Here is a 23,382-nt window from a genome sequence, read left to right on the forward strand (position 1 = left end):
AGCTAAAGACAAGAAGCACTATGATTTGTCAAAAACATTATTTTTGAGCCACATTGTATTAAAAGTTTGATAGTTTGTATTTTCCAATTTATCAGCAATTAAAGAATCTGAAGAGTGACAATCAAATGTCAATATTTGACTATGACCATTATGCTTCCTGACTTACCTCAATCGTCAGTCTGGCTGGGTGATTTTCCAACAGTAGTTGCTCTGCTATCTCCTGAACTGATTTAATATTTTCTTCCTTTTGATCAAGTTCTCTCATTAATTCCTAATTTAAGAAAGAATTAAGAAGTGAGGCTAGAAAAAGCTATACACCTGAGACACAACCTTGGCATTTAATGACAAGGGCCACACTCACAGCATGGTAATCTTTTTTCCGAGCTATGTTGGTATTTCTTTCACTCCAGTCATAGGCAACTTCCTCCTCTTCTTTTTCATTCAACCAAATAAGTTCATTAGTTGCACGAGTTACAAAATTATGGAGTGTATCAAGGTGCCGTTCCTGATTCCTGGATGTATTCTTCATAAGAAAAATGATTGTAAGAAGCATGTCTTTGCTAAATAGAGATAACGGAAACAAAAACTTTAAAAAAAAAAACCACTTACCAAGAGTTTTGCATACTGAGCCTCTAATCGGTGTAACTTTTCTGCATAAGTTAGTTTAAGAGGTGCCGTCATTTGGATCTATAATGTGGGATAAAAAGACATCGAGGTTAGGGATCCTAAGGAACTCTGACTCATACTCATTCTATCTATTATTTTGTTACAGGGTCTTTGTAAAAAAAAAAAAAAAAGAACAAAAACAACAGCTAGCTAAAATGAAATATATACAGATTTTAAATTCATATACCTCACTGATTTTAGCTTCTTTAAGGCTAGATTCAAATTCTTCAATAGCTCGGTGAACATTTTTATGATTCTCTAAATGGCTTTCAACACTTGGCAAATCTGATCCCCATTCAGTGCGGTCCAGCTGTACCTTTAAACAGAAAAATACTAGAGTTAAAAAAAAAAATGGACAGTAATAAAGACCAAAACTTTCAGGTAAAGTAAACATTTTTTTACCTGCATCTCATCAACCCAATTCAAAAGATCCTGAACAAACTTCATGTTGATTTCCTCTTCTGTTAAATTCTGATCTAGCAAAGAAGACTTCAGAAGGGGCTTTCGGATCTGCATCAGTTTCAGAGTTTGTAATGAATTGGGCTCTACTCCTGAACTGAAACTTGGAACTAATCCTCCTGATGGGAAACCAGGTGTATATGCTGGAGTGACAGATGGAGTCAGGCGGGAAGTTAGACCTGATGACAGGCCTGATGTCACACTAGAAGGGGTCAGGGAAGGCGTTAAACCCTGGGTCAGCCCTGAGTTCAGACTAGGGTTTAAGGTCTGTGCAAATCCTGAGTTTAAACTTTGAGTAATTCCTGATATCATGAGCTTCGTCTGTTCCGTCGTCAGCATGCGCCCTTTGCTGTACACCGAGGAACATTCATTCCTTAAGGCCATAATTTCATCGCGTAGTTTTGCAACCCTGCAAAGAAAATCAAGAGATAAACTATAATGCAAAAGGCATTTTTCACAAAGAGTGAACTCTAATGCCAACTATGGACATTAGTTAGTGGTAATGTATCAACATTGGCTTATCACTTGTAACAACAGAATCACACTATATTCAAGATATTAATAATTGGTAATGGGGGGGATATAAAGGGGTATATGGAAACTCTGTATTTTCCAATCAATTTTTCTATAAACCTGAATGGCTCCAAAAAATAGTCTATTTAAAAAAAGTCATAGGGCACCTGGGTCGTTCAGTCAAACGTCTGACTTGATTTTTGCTCAGGTCATCATCTCACGGTCTTAAGATCGAGCCCTGCAATGGGCTCCATGCTGGGTGTGGAGCCTGCTTAAGAGTCTCTCTCGCTCTCTCTCTTTGCCCCTCTCCCCATCTGCATGTGCTCACTCTCTCTCTCTCTCTCTCAAAAAAAAAAAAGTCCTTGTAATCATATTGACAAAATTTTGCATCACTATTATTTTCACTGAACTTTGTACTATAAGCACTTTTCATGTTATCATATAGTCTTTATAGTGAAAAAAATTATTGCACTATATTGTGATCATTCTATTATCTGACATGTAGGATATTTCCAAATTTTGTTATTATAAAATATTTCTGACAGGAACAAAAAGATTTTTTCTATATTTATTTATTTATATATCTGCTATATTTAAAATTATTACAAATTCCTAAAAATGAAATCACTGGGTTAAAGCATCATTTACAATTTTTGCTTTATATGCCTCGCATATATGTATATTTATAATATATATAGTCTACAATCTGCAAGTGTTCCATCCCTAACCCCGCAAACCCACTTCTCAGAGATACAGAATTTTATATATTTATATATTTTTTCCAACATTTTGTTATAAACATTTTCATGACAGGATAAATAGATGACTTAAAAAAATGAGTTATAAAGGATACTTTTCTTATATTTTCCCTTTCTCAAATGTCATACAAATATTTTAACCTTAAGAATGTTAGTTACTGTAGTATTCATTATACGTACTATAAAATATTTTTCTATTACTTATTTTTGAAAAACAAATACCTATTTAATATCTCAAAATATACCTGAATTAAGGGGACACACATTTTCAATTGAAAAGAGCATAAGAAAGATATTTCATAAAACTGCCATACTCTGCATTCGCATCACAAGTGCCCATGAAGTGATTACACAAAAGGATAAGGTAAGAGTATGTAGCAATCTCACCTCTGTACCAACTGATCTGCCTGGTAGTATTTTCCATCAATAAGAATCTGTACATCGATTACATGCTGGCGTAAAAGGTTCTCACATTCAAGTATATACCCGGCAATTTCTGCTTCATTCTGAAACTGTACTCCTGATTCTAATCTTTTAGAATCCTGTATTTTAAAAGAACTCAATATTAATTCTATGAAACAAGTTTCCAAACTAGCCCCACATATAAAACTCAAAATACTGGAATACAAAGCTATTTATTAGGTCTTTTCTGTTTTCCCTTTTGGTTCAAAAATATGCTTTCTCTTTGCTCACTGTTCCTCAAGAGAGCAAACAGCAATCACAATCTTTAACAAACTATAAGTTTCAGTAGAAGACAATACCGTGAATCAACTAAATCTTACACAAACATTTTTAGTTCAAAGGCACAGACCCCTCCACCACAACCCCAAAGGCTCCTGAAATTAACTTACAGACTGGAGAGCATTTCGGGCAAGTATCAGTTTGTCTTCACAGATGACACTGTCCCTTTGAACTCGGTTGGCAATCTGCTGTAACATTTCCAACCTAAAAGAAAGGACAAAATAAATTAAAGCCTCTCCCTTTGAAGTCCAGAGTTTTACCACCCCTGAAAAACTCTTCCCCACCAAAAGCAAAACACAATCCTACAATGATGATTCGATACCTGTGTCCATCAAAGGATTCATTGCCGAAGCTAATGCAGGAGTTGATCAAAGTTGGACCACAATTAACTGAGAGAAAGTTTTCATTTGAATCAAGACTGGTTCGAGTGCTAGTCGTGTTACTAAACACAGAATCACTGCTACGGTAGCTGTAACTACTACTGTGCATTTTTATTCCTGAAACGATGTTCTTTCTTTGACCATTAAAAGTAGACTAAAAAGTGGAAGGTCTGCTAAAAGCTCTACTTCTAACGGTGAAAACCACAGCTAAATGCTACAGCTTTAATAGCTCCTTAAACACGCTCCAACTTGCATATTCAACATACAGCAAATAATATGCTGGTAACTATTCAAAAGAATCTCGCCTAAAGCCACGTGTTTGCTAGCTGAGGTTTGCCTTTTGTAGCCTGCATGAAAACTCTACAAGCATGGACAAGGCAGGCTCATCAGGGCGTCACTGAAAACAATTTGCCAAATATTTTCATCAAGAGTCATCCAACTGCAGCCACCTAAAAAACAACTCAGATGCCTCTCACTGAAGCCTAGGTAAAACTAGTAAAGGTTATTCAGGCAATACCAATCACCAGCTTAAAAATACAAATATTCAATCACAGCCTGACTTTTGTAAAGGGTCAGGTCTGTCTGTACCGGCTAAAAGCTTGTACTGAGAAGCACATACAAACGAGTTTGATGAGAAACAAAGTACATTTCCATTTTTACTGCCATGTCATTTGTTTATTAGGCTAAATTAACTGGAAAATTATCCATTTGCCTTTTTTTACATGACATGCTCTCAAGAATGTTACTTAATCTTACTACTGTTATTTTTTTATATTTTTAAAAGCCAAAGCAGTAGGGGAGCCTAGGTGGCTCAGTTATTACACTTCCTTCTTTGGCTCAGGTCACAATCTCACGGTTCATGGGTTCAAGCCCCACATCATGCTGACAGTGCAGAACCTGACTGGGATTCTTTCCCTCTCTCTCTCTCTCTCTCCCCCTCTCTGCCCCTCCCTGACTCACGCTTTCTCTCTCAACAAAAAAATGAATAAACTTTAAAAAAAGAAAAATAAAATAAATAAATAATGCTAAAACATTAAAGTAGAATATCAATGCAATGATGGCAAATTCAACTTGTCTGTGCTTGTTTTTCCTTTCTATAGGTTATTATGTGGCAAAAGAACAAGGGTTCTTTCCCATTTATCTTTTACACACTCTTTGCCACATGGTTATTACTTGGTTTGATAGTTAATGCCAAAAAACTTGCATCAAGAAAAATGAAGGCATTTACCCACCCAAGCTCATCGAACATTTTCAGACTCCCAACACTACAAAGCAAAACTGCTGCTTCTCCATTTTAAAGGCAGATATTTTTCTTTTCAGATGGCAAGAAAGGAGAAATTTGAGACTATCATATCAAATATAGTTAGTAAACAGAAAAGTCAAAATAATAACAGTAGCACTAGCATTTATTAAGCAATTATTACGTGCCAGGAAATTAACTCGTCATTTTTATATGCATGACCTCACCCCATACTCATTAACACCAAATGTGGTAGGTACTATTACATCCTGTTTATAAATGAGGAAATTTAGGCTTAGAGAGGTTAATTAACTTGTCTAAGATTACACTGCTTGCAAGTTAAGCTGAAAATCTAATCTGCAATTGACTAGCTCCTGGACCTTGAACTCTTAACCACTGCATTAAAATCCGTCTACTACTCTGGCAACTAAAAATCTACTCCATATCCTTTCTGAGGCACACTTTTCCATTACTTCAGATGATTAGCTTTAGTGTATAATTTTAATCACCCACAATTATCTCTTCCATAAAAGGTCCATCTGGGTGTTTCAAGCTTATTTTGGATCTAGATCCAGTTATGGAGATAAAATATTACACTTTAACAGGACTGTAATCAGTAATTTAATAAGTGACTGACAAGTTGGCCTTGCTCTCATATCTTCAATGAATTATTCTTTCCTATTTCAACAACGTGGGAGTCACGTGTGGGACATAAAGAACTTGTGTACACTAGGTGCCTCCATGTGTCCCAGGCACTGCGTTAAGCACTGGCAACACAAAAGACAGCACAACCAAGTCTGTCTCTACATTCCTGGGGCTTGTAACTATGAACAGGCAGCCCTTACTCAAACAATCACAGAAAAAAATATAAAATTACAACTGAGATATGAAGGTACAATACATGTAAATATGAGAGTTATAACCGAGACATCTGAACCAACCTGGGAGACCACAGAAATTTGCATGAGGAAGTAACACTGAAGCAGGGATCTGAGATTGATCAGGAGTGAGAAGAGACAGGGAGGATGAAAGAGACTTCCCTGCCAAAGGAACAGATGGTGCAAAGATCCTGTGTATGGAGGAGGGCGGGACTTTGGCACATCAGGCCTCCTGAGAGACAGCCAGTGTGGCTACACGGCAGGGAGCAAGGAGGGTGTGGAGTGAGAAGGCCAGAGAGGTGCGCTGGACCGCACAGGCCTATACTGTGAGGCCCAGCCCCTGCGGAGTTCACAGTTCCCTTCCCCAGTCAGGCTGTGAGGGAAGTACTATAATGGAGACAAATCCACTCAACAAACATCTCCTAAGGACTAAGCAGTGCTTTCGCAGGCAACTAGGTGTAATGGGAGAGACAGAATGATAGAGTCAGTGATGATCTCATGGAATAAATGCATCTGTAGAAGCTGGAATTTGGACCAGCATATCCTGAGTGTTCTCTAAATGCCACTTTGCTGCCCTTTAAATGGAGACAGACTAGAGTCTGGCTTCCATTGCCCCATGGAAGGAGGACCTTGGCAAAAATATAACAAGAAACAAAGTAAGTTAACTGTTGACCTGCAGAGTCAACCAAAAATATAAATGTTGGTCCTAGGTCTGCCTGGCTCCAAAACTTAAGTTCTTTAAGAACAAAGAGACACCTCCCCCCACCCAACCTGATATCCATGGCAGAAAACATCTCCGGCCTACCTTTCTACTTCTGGTCGAAGTGCCTTCTCCCTCTCGAGCATGGCAATAATGAGTTTCCCCCATTCTTTTTCTATGTCATTTGGATGATAACCTTGAAGTAGTTTGATGCGTCCAAATTCTATCCAAATCTTGAGAAAACCAAAAATTTAATATGAAGCAACGATGTAAAAAAATAAAGATTAATGCTTAGGAAAGGAAATTCCTGCTTACCTCTAATAATTTATATAGGCGTTTAATTTTTGATTTTTCTGTCTCCTTTGGTGGAATCTCTGTTTCTTTAAACTGCAAATACTGATTATAAAGTGCCTAAAATGAAAAGAAAATAAATGAAGGCCCAAACTGCAAAGACCTGTTTTCTTTACCACACAGTATTACCACTTCAAATGCCACTTACTGTGTTATATGCATTTAGTGAAATTCCTTTATAACACTGACACTTGAGGACAATATCAATTCCCAGCTAGTTGGCGACTAGGTTACAATACGCAAGATTTGACAAGGGTGTGATTACTGACGTGAGCCGTGATTCAACATGTGCCATGCAGGGATCTGGATAATAATAAGTCATGGCAGTGTTTAATATGGCTTTAACTAAAAATCTCTCATCATACAAACAAGAAAAACCTATCTTTTAAAAGATTCACTTTCCAAATGCTGCACTTTAGTTTTTAGTTTTTGGAAAAATAATCTGATGCAATTCCCAAAAGGAAAAAAATGTTCTCTTCTGTATTATGGATCTATCCTTAAAAACAGAACTCTTATCACATAGACAGGGCTAACCCTTGGTCCAATGTCCCATTGGAATGATCCAATGCTCACAGTACTTAAACTTGATGGTCAGGTTAAACAGATCTTTTAATAAACAAACATAGATGTTATTAGTTGCAGCTATTATTATAGAAGTATCAACTACATAACTAAATTATCTATTTTGTAGATACTAATTTGAAAACCTCTTAAATTAACTATTAAAAAGGACCTTCATAAAAATTATATAGATAAAACATATCCACATTAATAAGTATATACAAATTATTTCATTTTAATTCATGTTGTTTTTCTAAAAAAAATCCCTATAAATCTTCAGGCAGCCACATTTCTCAAGGGTTCCACTTGATGCTTTGCTGGTGAATGAAATTACTGGCATTTCCCCATGAAATTTTGCCCATGTATCATGTGCTCTCCTAGGCACCAGCAAGTAATCTGTGTAGCCACTCAAACTTCTTTCAAAACTTTAAGAATTTGCATTAATCAGAAGCCAATACAAATTTAACCAAGTGTCTGGACAATAGGAATCCATTTGGAAATATGCTGAACTTGAAATCTGAAAATTCCTTTGAACTCAAAATGCAATGTTTCAGGACATCCACTAGAAAATAAGCTCAGGATGCCATTATGAGCTAACCACCATTCCGGCAGCTGTGGTGAAAGAAGGGGGACATCTCTCTGGCCCTGGAAAGTCTTGCATCCACAAAGGAAGACATCACACAAACAGCTTCAGAACACTTAAAAAGCATCATATCAACACATGCCAAGTAACTTCGTGCCAAGGACAAATTCCCCATGGCAATGTGAATAAAAACTGTCCCACAGATGTTCTGTATGGATGCATGAACACGATGAATAACTTTAACAGGACCCACCCTGGCTTATTATAGTTTTTACAATTCTAGTTTGATCAAAAAACAAAGCCTATAATTCAAGGAATTAAGACTTTATTGTTAATATTCACATTATCCATTTCTTAAAATAAAGCAGATCACTTTGTTATTACAAATTCAAGTATACAAAACGAGATGATACTCATCAGTAAGTTTACATATCTATAATTCTTTTATATTTCTAGGATGATTTGCCTCAGAGAGTTGGTCTTGTTTTTAGGGAGCAGCAAATGTCTTACTAAATGGATTCATTTACACTGGAAGTCAGGTATGTATTTCTGATTTCATGGTGAAATACAGTATGTGCTTCTTGCTCTACAAAAAGAAGCCTCTATAGCAGTTTTTAACAGGGTTTAACCACAGGCATAATCCCATCCATGGTTAAACTTGTACCAGCTTCCCAGAGCCCCTCCTGCTTCAGCCATCTGGTGGGCTCCCAGCACTCCCCATGCACCAAAAACAACTGGGCAATGTCAGTTCCAGGGTCTCTCAAATTATATTTTATTACTCTCAACAATTCAAAGCTAAGGGACTATAAATTTCTTTAAGTTGTTATTGCTATTATGTTTTAATTATTAATGTTTACCTCCATTTTCTCTGAGTAATGGGAGATGGATAAATTTAAAATTGCCTACTTATTAGTGGCTTGCCAAGGGCGATTTTTCTTGAACTTCTGAAATTAGGGAACTGTTATAACATTATTTAAAAGTTTAATAATCAACTCAATCCTTTGTAACTTCTACAGTGACACAGACCTTGAGTTCTATGGGATTATTAGGAAATGTTCTCTCAGACATCGTGGCCACATGGTGTCTAATCCACTGAATGAGGTAGTTCACCATATTCTGGTATTCAATCCATTTGACTTCAACATCCTGGAACAATAAAATAACAGAAAAGATCTATGTCTGCAGATAATAACATTCATATCTAACACAATGTAGTCAAAGGTCATTCTGTGAATGTATACATCCTTAAACCAGTCAGTCAGGACCAGCTCAGTGTTTTCTCACTTTTCACCCAGACCCACATAAACAGCTTTGAAAACATGCTACTGACATCTGACAACAAAGACTGGCCTAATGAGTGCCACTTCAGATCCAGAGATGGGGGCTACCTGGGGCACTATGTTAAGAAGGCTTCTGAGGCTGCATCCAAATGCAGCAGGAAGAAACACTGTGATCATTTTGGCACCCAAGATGAGGGAGTAAGAGCGTGGCAAGCCTGATTAGCTGTCATGTCTGCCAGCCTTTCTAGGTCTAAATCCACTGTATAGCTGAAACTCAATGATCTATAGAGTACATAGGATAGTAGACAGGAATAAAAACTATAGGAAATGTATATGGTAGGATTACTCATTAAACCTTTTTTTAAAAAATGGAGGAAACTGGAAGGCCGTCACCTATGTTCAATTACAAGTATTTGACAAGTGTTTATTACGTGCAAAGCATTATGCTACATGTTGGAATAAGAATTTAATACTTTAAGACATAATACCTTTTATCAAAGAGTTACTGTCTAGATGGGGAGGCAGGAGAGTCATAATATAAACAGTTAAGCAAAATGAAAAGCAGTAGTTAATTAAGTGTTGAAATAACTGAAACAGTAGTATAGGATAAAGGCTGAGATAACAATCAGATCATCATACATGTGCCTCAAAACGATCACCAAGGGATTCTTAGGAGAGCAAGTCCCTGTAACAACCAGTAAGTGTTGGAGCTGGGGTGGGGGGGGGGCGTGTTGGGAGGGGGAGGGAGTGAAGAGATAAAAAAATAGGAATCCCCAAGTGAGTAGGATTCTGAACCAGTAATGTCCTGGCTACCAGCAAACAGTCTGTGTTGAAACACTGTAGTTAAAAAAGTAGGTACTCTGAATTAATATATGCAGAATTTTCAATGTCAGAATATCTAGACTGGTCTTTGCCTAACAAGCCATACGTAATCACCGAACGTTTTCAAGCCAAAGACATCAGATTTTAGGAAGATCAATTTGGTGACGTTGTGTGGTGCTGATGGGAGAGAAAAACAACAGAGACAGAAAAGTGTAGAAAAGCTGTCATCCTAGTAAGGAGTAACAGTCAGGAAGGAGGGGAAGTCAGGGAGAAGATACGGCAAGGAATGGCCACAAGAAACATTCTCAAGCAGCGCTCGACACTGAATTGCTGGCAGACGTCGCAGCAGAGGATGAGCATGGGAGCAAGTTACTCAGGGATCAGAAGAGTATAAACCTCTGAGAGAAAGATCAGGGCAAAGAGAATGGAAATAAGTCCAGAAACAAGAGCACACAGAGGTGAAAAAGATCAGCTTCAAAATCTTTGAAGTAAATTAGGAAAAAAAGCATCTGCAAGGGAAAGGGGAGAAACCCAGGGAGAAGGGGCTCATCCTCTAATGTACAACATCTGATGGTCTCCTATCCTCTTCCAGAGATGCCTCGGTATATGTTCCTATGACCAGTACAGAATGCACAGTTGAACCAAATTACACAAATATTTGGGAAACAGTGGATTAATAAGGAGCCCAAAGCTCCCTGTACCACACTTCACTCTGCTTATGAAGCAGTTTGTTAATTTGGCAAAATCAAATAACCTTCCTCTAGATATCACCTTTAAATCAGAAAAACAATTCCTAGCGAAGTTATTTCATGAGATTATGAGAGTTAATAACATTGAAAGTGATCTCAGAGGTGAAATATTCTGCAGATACAGAAAGATATCAAACAGAGCAAATATAAAACAGCATCAAGTTAAAAAGGAAAAACTCCAAAATTAAGTGGTTGCGAGTTTTTATTTATAAAATAATATATAACTATAAATAGCTTATTTTATGACACAGAACACATTTTTTTGAGTTGTGCTTTAATTATAATGGTAGAACAGTGACATGAAAATGCAAACAGTACTGGTTCATCAAATAGCATCTTAACTCAATGGGTTTGTTTGTTTGTTCGTTTTTATTTTTGAGAGAGAGAGAGACAGCATGAGCAGGGAAGGGTCAGAGAGAGAGGGAGACACAGAGTCCGAAACAGGCTCCAGGCTCTGAGCTACCTGTCAGCACAGAGCCTGATGTGGGGCTGGAACCCACAAACTGTGAGATCATGACCTGAGCCAAAGTCAGATGCTTAACTGACTAAGCCACTCTGGCACCCCTTAACTCAACTTCTTTAAAGAATTTTTCACATTATAAATACTGTAAAAAGCTCTTTCAAAGAATTCAGTTAACTGGTCATTAACTGGTCATTACTGAATCAGCAGCTTCTAGTATGGAAAAATCAATACTCACATTTGCACCAATACCTTCGCCACCTTCAGGGACTTTGGGAAATGCATCATAGAGAGATGACACATAAGTTATTACTGATTTTTCATCAGGTGAGGAGACATCAACATCTAAAAGCAGCCACATAAATTATTTCAAAATGTTGACAGATTACTTTTGAACAGACTTTCATGCCAGTCTACATCTAGTCAGAACAACTCACCTTCAGGATCCAGAAGTCTTATAACTCCAATTTTTTCTGCTACATAAAAAGCGTGCTCTAAATTTGCAAGGTTGCTTTGAACAGCAACAGTATTCATGTCTATCAGGTCCGGCCTAGGAAAAAATTCACTGTAATTAGTTAAGTTTTCTCATGTGCCAATTCAGCATTACATGTACCTGTTTATCTATTTACATAATATTTCTGCAAATACTAATACTAAGCCTTTGTTGAAATACAGAGATTTTCATCAAATAGTTAACAATGCTTACTTTTCTCAGAAACTTTTGTGTGCTGGGGCGCCTGGGTGGCTCAGTCAGTTAAGTGTCCAACTCCTGATTTTGGCTCAGGGCATGATCTCACAGTTCTTGAGTTTGAGCCCCACATTGGGCTCTGAGCTGGCAGTGCAGAGCCTACTTGGAATTCTCTCTCTGCCCCCCTTCCGCTTGCTTCTGCATTTCCTCCCTCAAAATAAATAAATAAACTAAAAAAAAATTCTCTCTCTGCCCCTCCCCCACATGTGCTTTCCCTCGCTCTTTCTCTCTCTCTCAATTAAAAAAAGAAAATTTTGTGTGCCAAAACTAAGTGTAGCAAGGAAATTATAAAAAGTTGATAACTTTAGGGGCAACTGGGTGGCTCAGTCGGTTAAGCGTCTGACTTCAGCTCAGGTCATGATCTCACGGTTCGTGGGTTCGAGCCCCGCGTAAGGCTCTATGCTGACAGCCAGCTCAGAGCCTGGATCCTGCTTCATATTCTGTGTCTCCCTCTCCCTCTGACCCTCCCCTACTCACACTATCTCTCTCTCTCAGAAATAAATAAAAAACATTAAAAAAAATAAAAAGTTGATAACTTTCACAAAGTCTACAAATTCTTCACAATCTTAACTCTACTATTCCAATAGCATCCTTCCAACGCATCCTCTCAGTTTCTCCTCAAACACAAAGGTTTATGATGAATTCAATGCTGCTTCCATGGCATCCACTGCTCAGTGGACAGGATGCTATTTCCTGTGATTGCTGTCTTCTCACTGTCCACTCATCTTCGTGAGCACTATCATCCTTTGTGAAGCCCTCACTAATCTTCCCAACCTTCATTTTTCTTTCTGTTCCCTCAACTCTTTACACTCCTGGGCCTGTGCTAGTCACTTTGGTCTTTAGAATAATCATATACTTCCCTGCCCTATTAATTCACTGTTTAATGTGCAGGCACATCTTGCTTCTCACAACTGGCTAACTCTAAGTCAGCAAGAACCATGTATTAATAAACTTTTGTAGTTTATCCTTCTGCTGAGACCAAGAGTGACATAGAATTAGCAGACACTCAATAAATTATCTTGTGGCAAGTTGGTAAGTAGCTTGGTTAATTAGTAATTTGAATCATAAATGAAAGACTAAAATAAGCACTTGTTTATATCTTCACAAGCATCATATGTGCATGCCTGTGTACACGCACACTTGTGCAAGCACGCGCGCGCACACACACACACATTCTCATAGAGCAGACTTGAACTCTTTCTAATTTGTGAGACTTGCAGGTTACACTAAATCACACAGATACTTTAAAGCTATCTCTGTCTATATAAGACAGAGAAAGAGAAAGACTTCCCAAACACTCCTTGTATAAATAGCGGCAAAATGTGGTAGTTGGAAAATTAACACAAAGCCAAAAGCTAGTCAGGAAATATTCATCTCAAAAGCAAAGCATTAAAAGAATGCAAAAACAAATGTGGAAACTATAAAGCTCAGAAAGAGTGGTATCCACCCTGAAAATCACTAAGAACCCGCTTATCAAGTTCTGAGGCTGACTCTCAACAATGTCCACAGACATTCTGGTTTCCTCAGAATAGTCATTTGGGAACTGCAGAATGAGTGGGAGGTCTCAGAGATCATGGGGAAGGCCTGAAATGCAACTTACTTTGAATACCACTTTTTAAGCTGTTAACATGAAAAACTCTTAATCTTAGGAAGGTAAACAACAATTTGTAGTCTTCTTTTTATCCGATGAGAAAGCCGACCTCCAAAGAAATCTACTTAAGTTTTACAGCACTTTGAAAGTGTTCAGAACCTTGAAATATAGCTGCCATGACCTACCTACCTATTTTCCAGGAAATTATTAGGAGATTCGTTAATGTTTTTCTTATGCACCAACATGATTACTTAAAAGTGATCCTACATTTATTATTGGAACAATAAATCTACTGACAACAATAGAGGTAAATGACATACCTCTAGTAACATTTTTACTCCCGTAGAAGCATTTTAAAGAATCTGCCAACTTCAAGATTATTAAACAGGTGGACTTAAGTCTAGACAATAACAAATATCTAAAGTTCAAAAAACTGTTTTGCTTCCATAAAGTTCACACATTTTGAAGAAATAAAAACCAGCCTTTCTGGGTTCGCCAAATCTCCCAACAAGAATGGGCACGTTGTTATACGAACCCTGCCATTAGCAAGAAAGTAAACAGTGAGTAATCCCAGTGGGAATGAATAAAGTCATTGAAGAACCAAGTTTTTGACTAAGAGAATAAAACATAAAACTTCCTTCAGAATGACATAGTCATTTCAGCACAAAGGCAGCTATATAATTCACTGAGTTTGAATAAGTCACCTCTTTTATCATGATATTTAACACTTTAATGGAACAAAAAACGAAGTGGCATTCCTCTATTAAAAGATTGCAGTAGACAAAATTAATTAAGCAAGAAGCAAAAAAGGAAAACAAATTGTAAAACCAAAATCCTATCCCTCCCCGAGCTCATCTCCTAACTATCGGTCATTTTCAGTCTTCCACGCTGCCTTTTCTGTAGTTGTCTGGAGCTTCCAGAAGAGGCTTGTGCTGTGACCTATCTATCTTCCTTCTTTACAGGCTCACTGGGATCATATAACCTTTTAAAACTTTAGCTATTTTCCACCTACAGGTTTGTATTTTCAGTCCAAAGGTTTCATTTCAGCTTAAGATATCCTTTTTGTGGAACTCTAATAGGAAATTGTGTTTCCATCTTCGGTATGACAAACCCAAGTCTACACTACATTGTAAACAGGTACAAGGCAGTAACTGTGTTCCTATATTGCATTAATTTTTTCTAATGTCCCTATTTTCTGCAAACCTTTCAAAGTCGTATAATGTAATACTCTGCCACTGAAAATAATATATATTGGTCTTTTACGGGAAAAGGGCCATTCTAACTCTTGTGTTACTATTCTGGGATAATGTAATCTTTTCTGAATGACTCAATCTTCATAGAAAGCACTTTTTAAAAACATGCATTTTTATCCTCCTTTTTTTCCACAAATGATTAAAGACAGCTTACAAAGAAAACACAAAAAAAGCCCACAAATTAGGGACACTTTGGTTGCTCAGTCAGTTAAGCATCTGACTCAGATCACAATCTCACAGTTCATGAGTTCTGAGCCCACCACTGGGCTCTCCACTGTCAGCCCAGAGCCTGCTTTGGATCCTCTGTCCCCCTCTCCCTGCCCCTCCCCCACTCGTGCTCTCTCTCATCTCTCAAAAATAAATAAGCATAAAACAAATTTTTAAAGAAGAAGATAACTACAAATTATATATGCGGGTATAAAATCAAGATGAGACTGTAAGATGAAACTGAGAGTAAAGCCAAAAGTGCAAACCACTTATATGCATGTTTAGTGCCCTTAGTTTGTTTAAAAAATATAGGACCAAAAGGTATCAAAGTGGCTATTGTCCTAATAGAAAATAATTTTGGATGAAAGTAATGTTTATCTTTTATACAACATCCATGTTAAAAGAGCATTCTCTCTAGGCAAAAAAGATATACAATAGGCTACATACACACACACACACACACACACACACACACACACACAAGTATGGGCATTTACACATGTATATGTATATGGGCATTTACACACACACACACACACACACACTCACATATATAGACAGACATATATTTTATATACATTATCACCCACATTAACAGATAGCCAAACTAACAGAACATTATAACTATATTAAGATATTTTTTGGTACAGACACCCCAAAGTAACTTTCTGGTCCTCATATACTTTATTAATATATTAGCTCACATGAGAATGAGATAGGATTCTGAGAGAAAATTTGACTTTTGCAGTGCTACAAATGGGTGAAATTAGCACAAGAAACTACCTAAAACTTCCATATTACATCATGCCAAACACTGAAATGCTCAACTACAAGGAACATGAAACCAAGTCAGAATACTCAGACTTAGAAATGGCCATTGGAACATCCTTGAAGGAACAGTGATAAAAGTTAGTTAAGAGAAGAGAGCATTTCTGCAGCCACAAGGTTAACAAATTCCAAACCAAAAAGGTGATAACGGCTGAAAGGCCATTTAGTATTAGGAGTCAAGAATCCAAGTCTATCTAATATTAGTAGGTCAGAATCCAAATCAGGATGCTTTTTCAAAGTATGCAAGATTTACTTAAATTCATAGGGTTTATTGGGTTGTGCTGGTTCTCACTCGGCATTCAATCAGTATTTATTGTGTGGGTACAGATGCAAGTTTTGGCTACCCAGGATCTGAACCCTCTTAAGAAATGTTCCCTTTTAGGAATCACGACAGAAAGAGACGAGCATAGTCCATTTCCCAAAATAAAAACACATTGGGTTTTCTCTTTCTTTTGCTCAAAAACTGTCCACTGCATACTCCACCCCCTACATGACACGACCTGATCAACTTGGATTCTTCCTGGAAGTCTTTCTTTCTTACAGGATGTTTTTCTATGTTCCTGGATGCTGTCTACTATCCACATGTGTGTATGTGCCACAATTCGTTCTAACTCTGCACCTGTCTGTCTCTCACAACGGACAGCAGGCTTCCTGAAGGCAGGGCCTGTGTTTTAGCCAAGTTTGTATCGTCAATATCTAGCATGATGCTCGGCACATGAATGTTTGAAAAATGAATAAATTATAAAGAAGTGAGTAAGCTTTGAAGACTGGAAGGTACCGTTTGGTACCTCGTTCAAATTCCTGAAGATATTCTCCATCCTAGGTTTGTTCCTTTTCTTTTTGTTAATTTTTACAGAAAAAGCTACCGTCCATAGCTTCCAATCAGTATTTCAAACCCTTATCAAAAGCCACATGGAACAGGACATAATGGAATAATGGAAACAAACACACATCTTTTTGAGGTTTCCTAAAGGCTTTCTCTGCTAAAAACAATCTGGAAAACAGGTATACAGTGAAAGCAACAAGCAAGGGATAAATTACAAAGTTTCAAAAAGTATAATTATCATCCTGAGTTTACAAATGAAAAAACTTAAGCTTAAAGAGACTGAGTAACTTGAAAACCCAAGGGGACAATGCAGTCAGGATGTGAACCCAAGCATGCCAAAGCCTGAGCAATTTGCTGCACTGTGCTGGCATTATCAACTGAAAACTAATTAAATCACAACATCCAATATGAAGCTGAAAAATCAAGATAAAGAAAGTACAGAAGAATTTATGCTTCTCCTGGAGAGGAAAGTGATAATGATGATGGTAATACAAGAAACACAAGAAGAGGGGCGCCTGGGTGGCTTAGTCGGTTAAGCGTCCAACTTTCGCTTAGGTCATGATCTCGCGGTTCATGGGTTCGAGCCCCGCGTCGGGCTCTGTGCTGACTGCCAGCTCAGAGCCTGGAGCCTGTTTCAGTCTGTGACTCCCTCTCTCTCTGACCCTCCCCTGCTCACGCTGTCTCTCTCTCTCTCTCTCTCTCATAGAAATAAATAAAACATTAAAAAAAATTAAAAAAAAAAAAAGAAACACAAGAAGAGTGTGTCAGTGTGTGTACTGGCATATTCAAAAAAATAAATTATATGAAATAAGATGTAATTCCAGATTGTCACCCAGACAGCACTCATCAGTATATACCTATAACAATATTTTCCACACTTGGAATGGTGTTAGGGCCCTACTCCAGACTGACAGAATATAGAGAAAAGCCTGGTCATCTGTATTTTAACAAGGTTCTCCCCTTCTCCCAGGTGATTCTTATCAGGCAAGTTTGGGAACTAAATCATCTTAAAATTCTTCTTGCCTCTAATATATTTTTCATTTTCTTTCAAAATCACCCATATTCTGCATTGGCAAAAAAAAATCCACAATACTATCAGATAACTACGAAACAAGATAAACACAATGCAGACACAAACACAAACATGCCTGCTGCCTTAGACTCTTGGTAGGAGACAGCAAACCTTTTCCCTCTCTTCCAGTGTTGATTTTTATTGTTTAAATAAACAAGGGGAAAAGAGTATGTTTAGGACTGGGGGACTGGGGTGGAATCACATTTCATATTAGCCCAACTCTGGAATATACTGTAAAATGATGAAGCTGGAGAAGACAGCATTTGGTGACAGACTGTTTCATCGAAGTCAAAACCACTTAAATAAGCTTTGTGAGATGATATATCTGATCATCTGAAAGGACACTGAGCAACAATTTTCTTTCTCACACACACAAAAAACAGAAAGTAGAATGGTTACTGCCAGTGTTTAAGGGGTGGGAGAAGAGTTCTGCAGATGGATGGTGGTGCTGGTTTAACAACAATCTGTTAACATACCAAATGGTAAATGTTATGTATATTTCACCACAGTTTTTCAAACTTTAAAAAATTCTTAAAGGACCATTTTTACATATTTGAACAAAAAGGCTCTACTGAGATAGAAAGAAGTGACGGGGATGTGACTCAGGTGTCCTGTGATTTAGTCCTAACTTGTTCTCTCACTGTGAACATGCATCTAGAAACCCGTGTCTCGGGTTTCTCATCTCTCCTACAAAAAATGAAAATCAAGAATTAGAGAAAATCAGGAATGACAAGAATCATCTAGAATTTCAGGGAGTGTCTTGAGATGTGTGTGGGGGTGGAAGAAAGACATTTGGAGCTGCTACAGCCATAAGGTCTGAAGAAGTCAATTGATTTGCCCAACGTCTCAAGAGAAGATTCATTTGAAAGTACCTTTGAAACTAAGTATAAACTGCAATATATACAGGTTATTAAAAAGCACCCACTGGCATATGACCAATGTAATGAAAATGTCAGAGAAGGCCTAAAATGGCACTTTGGTAACGTTAATGCTAAATAATTCTTTCCAGTCAACAAACTAGCAAGTTCATTCATTCACTTAATATTTAATAAACAGCTACAATGTGCTAGGCAGTGAGGCACTAAGAATATAGGCACTGTGCATAGGGAGAGCTCAGAGCTCCAAAGGAAGTTCAGGAGTAAACCAGGAGAAAGCCTGGTTGGAAAGAGCACCCTGAGCACCAAGGGAGAGGGGGAAAAGCCTGCACGTGTTTAGGCCTGGAGGACATGTGAGAACAAGGAGACCACTGCCTGTGAGGGGAGCCAACAGCAGACAGACACATGGTGAGAGATGCCTGGATGGATGCAGGGGCCCAGATGATGCAGAATCTCTTTTTTTTCCTAATGTTTATTTTTGAGAGAGAGAGAGTGCGTGCGAGAGTACGTGCACAGGGGAAGGGGCAGAGAGAGGGGGAGACAGAAGATCCAGAGCAGGCTCTGAGCTGTCAGCACAGAGCCCAACGCAGGGCTCCAGCTCATGAACCATGAGATCAGGACCTGAGCTGAAGTCTGATGCTTAATTGACCGAACCACCCAGGAGCCCCAAATCTCATGAACTTCTTAAAGGATTTTGCATATTTTTCTAAGAACTAATGCAGTGAAATGCATTAAGGAGGATGATGGGACTAAATGATCAGATCTGAAGTTAGATGCAAAAGAAATCTCAAGGGGTGGAAGTATTCCCACAGAAGCCAGGTAGGGAACCATAGTGACTACAAAAGAATGTGGCAGCAGTGGAGAGAAGCGGACAGGGCAGGAGATATGTCAAAGGTCAGATCCACAGAACTCAGGGGTGTAGGCATGGATGGGAGTCAACAGAAAGATAAAAGACAGTCAACAGGCAACCCCGAAAAACTCCAACATATACTGGCCTTGTGGCTGAGTCTAGAAATGGAACTGAGCAGGAAGGGCCCAAGAAACAGGAGGCAAACCAGGGCAGTGTGGAGCCATAAACGCCAAAGAAAAAAGAGTAGTATTTCAAGAAGAAAAGGGGGCGCCTGGGTGGCTTAGTCGGTTAAGCGTCCGACTTTCANAAAAGGCAAATACAAAGAAGAGAAACGAGGCCTGAAAATCATCCACTGGATTTAGCCACATGGAAGTCATTGACGACCCTAGAAAAGTTTTGGTGGATTATGGTGCCAGAGGCCAGTAAAGAGGGAGGTGAGGAATAAATATGGAGAGAAGAAATGAAAATGGAGGGTACAGATAACTCTTTTGATAAGTCTGGACTTTAAGAAAGGAATGATGTAAGGCAGTAGGTGGGAAAAAAGCATGAAGTGAAGAGAGAAATTTTTTTACTGTCTTATTAGCAGAGACTTTGGCATGCTTAAAATTCAAGGAGAAACATCTGTTGAGAGAGAAAAGTTTAGTGTAATGAGAAAGAAGGTTTCTGAGGCAATGGCAGAGATGGGATCCAGAGCACAGGAGGAGGGTTATAGGCCTTGGAGAAGTAGAGAGAGGAATTCCTCTGTCAAATAGGAGCAAAGACAGGCTAGGATGGATGCAAACAAAGGTAGGTCTGTATCTTTGGTAGCAAAGAGAAAGACGTTTCACTTGCTGGTGTCAATATTCTCTAAGAGCAAGACTGCGGATCATCAGCTGACAGTAAGGAGGAAAAGGCAGTATGAGGGACAGAAGGGTGAATTAACACAGATAGGAAAAGACTGCTGATTAGAACCAGTTGAAGCTGGTAACCATGAAGTCACACTGAAACCGATCATCTGTAGTATGACTTTAGCTGCTGCGCTTCACTGATTGAGTACATGCACAGACAAAGCAGATAGCTGAGCACGTACAGGCTCAGGCTTTGCTGGAAAACTAGTATGTACTCACAGCATGCAAAGAACTGAAAGGGATTATGTGGAAATGAAAAAAACAAAACAAAAAAAGGTCCATTTACCTAGGAATCGGTCTTAAAACAATGTCTGTACTCTAGAGCATGACACACCCACTCGATGCACCTACTCACACACAGATGCATGAAGCCACATGTGTCACTCAACATCTGTTCTTCGATAGATCACACAGTGACAATATGCATTCAATATGCCTCACTTATCCAATGGCAGTTCAGCAGTTACCATAACAAATTCCCGTAGATGACTGTTTGGATTAAATCACGTTCAGGCTAAGCACGTTCTTACTGTTCTTATTGGTGCAAAAAGTATCTCACCTCAACCCCCGCCCCTCAGTAGAAAAAAAAAAAAAAAGACCTGTAATATGTTCTTTGCCTCTCCCCTGCAAATAAATATGAACATGCAAGAGACCCACCCACAGTTTCGTAAGTGGGTGTAGATATTCCTTTATGCTCATATTTGGGCATGTATTGTAGAAAGAAACAAAGCCATGAAGGTAATTTTCCCTTTTGACAGAACTAGATGCCTCAATTTATTTCAAATTTTCTTCCTATTTTTTTCTACAAAATTACTTTCTAGCAACAAGACAGAAAGCAGGGAATGAAAAACACTATGATTTACAGCAGGCTTTGTTAGTACTTTAATACTGGAATCTACCATTGGGAATTAAAAGATACCTAAGGAGTTACAAGTCTTAATTCACAAAGAACAATTAACCCCATAGCAGCTTCATACACTTTAACAAATCCTGAGAATAGTATTGATTTTGATAGAAAAGTAATTCCTTCAATACCTATATTTAAATGAACTTAAGTAAACCTTACTAGGGGATAAAAATGCCCCCAAAAGGGGGATAAGTAAACTTAATTTTTACTCTGATAGAAAATATTAAACCACTTCATATCACAAAATAACATAGGAATATGAATCTGCAAATGAGTAAAAAAAAAAAAAAAGACGTACTGCAACAAAACAGATCGACCTATCAAAGAAAAATAGATGGATAGAAGATATGTCAGCTACTCTTGCAACGTAAGAGAAATCTTAGCGTTAGAGAAAGGAAAGAGAATGCCGAAGGGAGCCAGGATAAAGGAAGCATAGGTCAGGTTTCAAAGTAAGGGGAGTATTTCAGCAAAGCCCAGCTTCTCTTGCACTTTACGGTCACATGCCCTATTATTAGTGGGTGGGTAGCAGGAAGGGAAGGAATCTGACATTTATTACATACTTCCTACATCTCTGGCATTGTAGCACACAATCTCTCATATGTTACCTCAAATCAGCCACCACTGCTGGCATGCTAACTTCTTAAATGATCACATAGCTCTGAAACTTCCCAACTTATTTGGTCTTCTTTCCCCTAAACTCTTAACACATACATGTTTAGACTAATAGCTTGCACACCAGAGGGAAATATAAGCCTTCAATTTCAGCTCTGGCACATAACTTAAAAGCTGAAAAAAAAAACACCTATGAATAAAAGGGAAAATTAAAAAAGAATAGGGGGCACCTGGCTGGCTCAGTCGGCAGAGTCTCTGACTCTTGATTTTGGCTCAGGTCATGATCTCATGGTTCATGAGTTCTAGCCCTGTGTCAGGCTCTATGCTGCCGGGATTCTCTCTGTCCTTCTCTCTCTGTCCCATCCCCACTTGTGCACACTTGCACGCTCGTGCTGTCTCTCAAAGTGAATAAACAAACTTTAAAAAAAGCATAGAAAAAAATGAATGTAGTTTAGATCTGCTAGGATGCCAATTAACAAATAATAGAATACTTCTTAAGGCATCTCTTTTCTTAAATGCAACTCTTCTGGCAGACAACTCAGGTATTGGTCTTACCATTTTATTTTTTATTTTTTTTAAATATTTTTATTTATTTCTAGGAGAGAGAGAGAGAGCATGAGCGGGGGAGGGTCAGAGAGAGAGGGAGGCTCAGACTCTGAAATAGGCTCCAGGCTCTGAGCTGGCAGTCAGCACAGAGCCCGACACGGGGCTCAAACCCACGAACCGTGAGATCATGACCTAAGCGAAAGTCGGATGCTTAACCGACTAAGCCACCCAGGCGCCCCTGGTCTTACCATTTTAAATGTATTACCCTTCGACCTAGAAAGTCTACTTCTTGGAACTTGTCAAACACATTCACACATCTGCACAAAGATACATACAAAGTCCAATACAACACTTTTTAATAGTGAAAAATGTGAAGTCCATCAATACAATACTATTAAATAAATTATGATACATCCATACATCAGAACACTGTGCAGCATTTTAAAAGGATAAGATAAACCCGCTTCTGCTGATATGGAAAGACATCCAAAATAAATTAAGGAGAAAGAAAAATGTGAAATAACATATTTGCCATTTTCTTAACTGTGCTTTAGAAAAGATTATAATAATGTTCAAGATTAGGTGCTGATGTAAATTATACCTCAACAAAGCTGACCCTCCTCTCTCCCCCCTCAAAAACAGGTGTTTGTATATGCCCAGAACATTTCTATGCATACACTTTTATTCTATTTGAATATTTTACTATGTTAATGTATTACATTTCCTGCTAGTTGCTATTTTTTTATATAAAAGTCACAGATGCAAGTAAAAGTAGGGTTGTGGCAGGAAATATCTATAGGAAAACCTGCTCTAAAATTTACCAGACTTTCACAGTGAGCTCTCAGAATCAACTGTGTTGAGTTTATTTGGTAAGGTAAATAAGCAATTTGATTTTGCCTCACAACTGAAATACTTGTGACTTTTCCAATAATTATACCCTTTAGGACTCTGTTTCTCTGCCTAGCCTATGGCCACACACACACCAGAGCCCATACTTGTGCGTATGCACACACACATACACACCCTCAGATTTCTGGGT

The 23,382-nt window shown here is 38.2% G+C and overlaps 1 protein-coding gene across 2 annotated transcripts in view; it reads right to left on the reverse strand.

Annotated features, from left to right (window-relative positions):
- DST (dystonin) overlaps positions 1 to 23,382 on the reverse strand; it is a 503,880-nt gene that overhangs the window by 171,212 nt on the left and 309,286 nt on the right. For both annotated transcript variants that reach the window (XM_077769079.1, XM_077769080.1), the window contains exons 10-21: positions 11,579 to 11,691; positions 11,380 to 11,486; positions 8,857 to 8,976; positions 6,651 to 6,746; positions 6,441 to 6,568; positions 3,248 to 3,341; positions 2,784 to 2,938; positions 1,069 to 1,534; positions 854 to 982; positions 610 to 687; positions 362 to 523; positions 167 to 271 (exon numbers count right to left, since the gene is read on the reverse strand). In XM_077769079.1, the coding sequence (XP_077625205.1) occupies positions 167 to 271; positions 362 to 523; positions 610 to 687; positions 854 to 982; positions 1,069 to 1,534; positions 2,784 to 2,938; positions 3,248 to 3,341; positions 6,441 to 6,568; positions 6,651 to 6,746; positions 8,857 to 8,976; positions 11,380 to 11,486; positions 11,579 to 11,691 (1,753 nt within the window). The remainder of the gene's footprint in view (positions 1 to 166; positions 272 to 361; positions 524 to 609; positions 688 to 853; positions 983 to 1,068; positions 1,535 to 2,783; positions 2,939 to 3,247; positions 3,342 to 6,440; positions 6,569 to 6,650; positions 6,747 to 8,856; positions 8,977 to 11,379; positions 11,487 to 11,578; positions 11,692 to 23,382) is intronic.

Source organism: Crocuta crocuta, unplaced genomic scaffold, assembly GCF_008692635.1.
Source record: "Crocuta crocuta isolate KB4526 unplaced genomic scaffold, BGI_CrCroc_1.0 scaffold205, whole genome shotgun sequence".
NCBI lineage: Eukaryota > Metazoa > Chordata > Mammalia > Carnivora > Hyaenidae > Crocuta > Crocuta crocuta.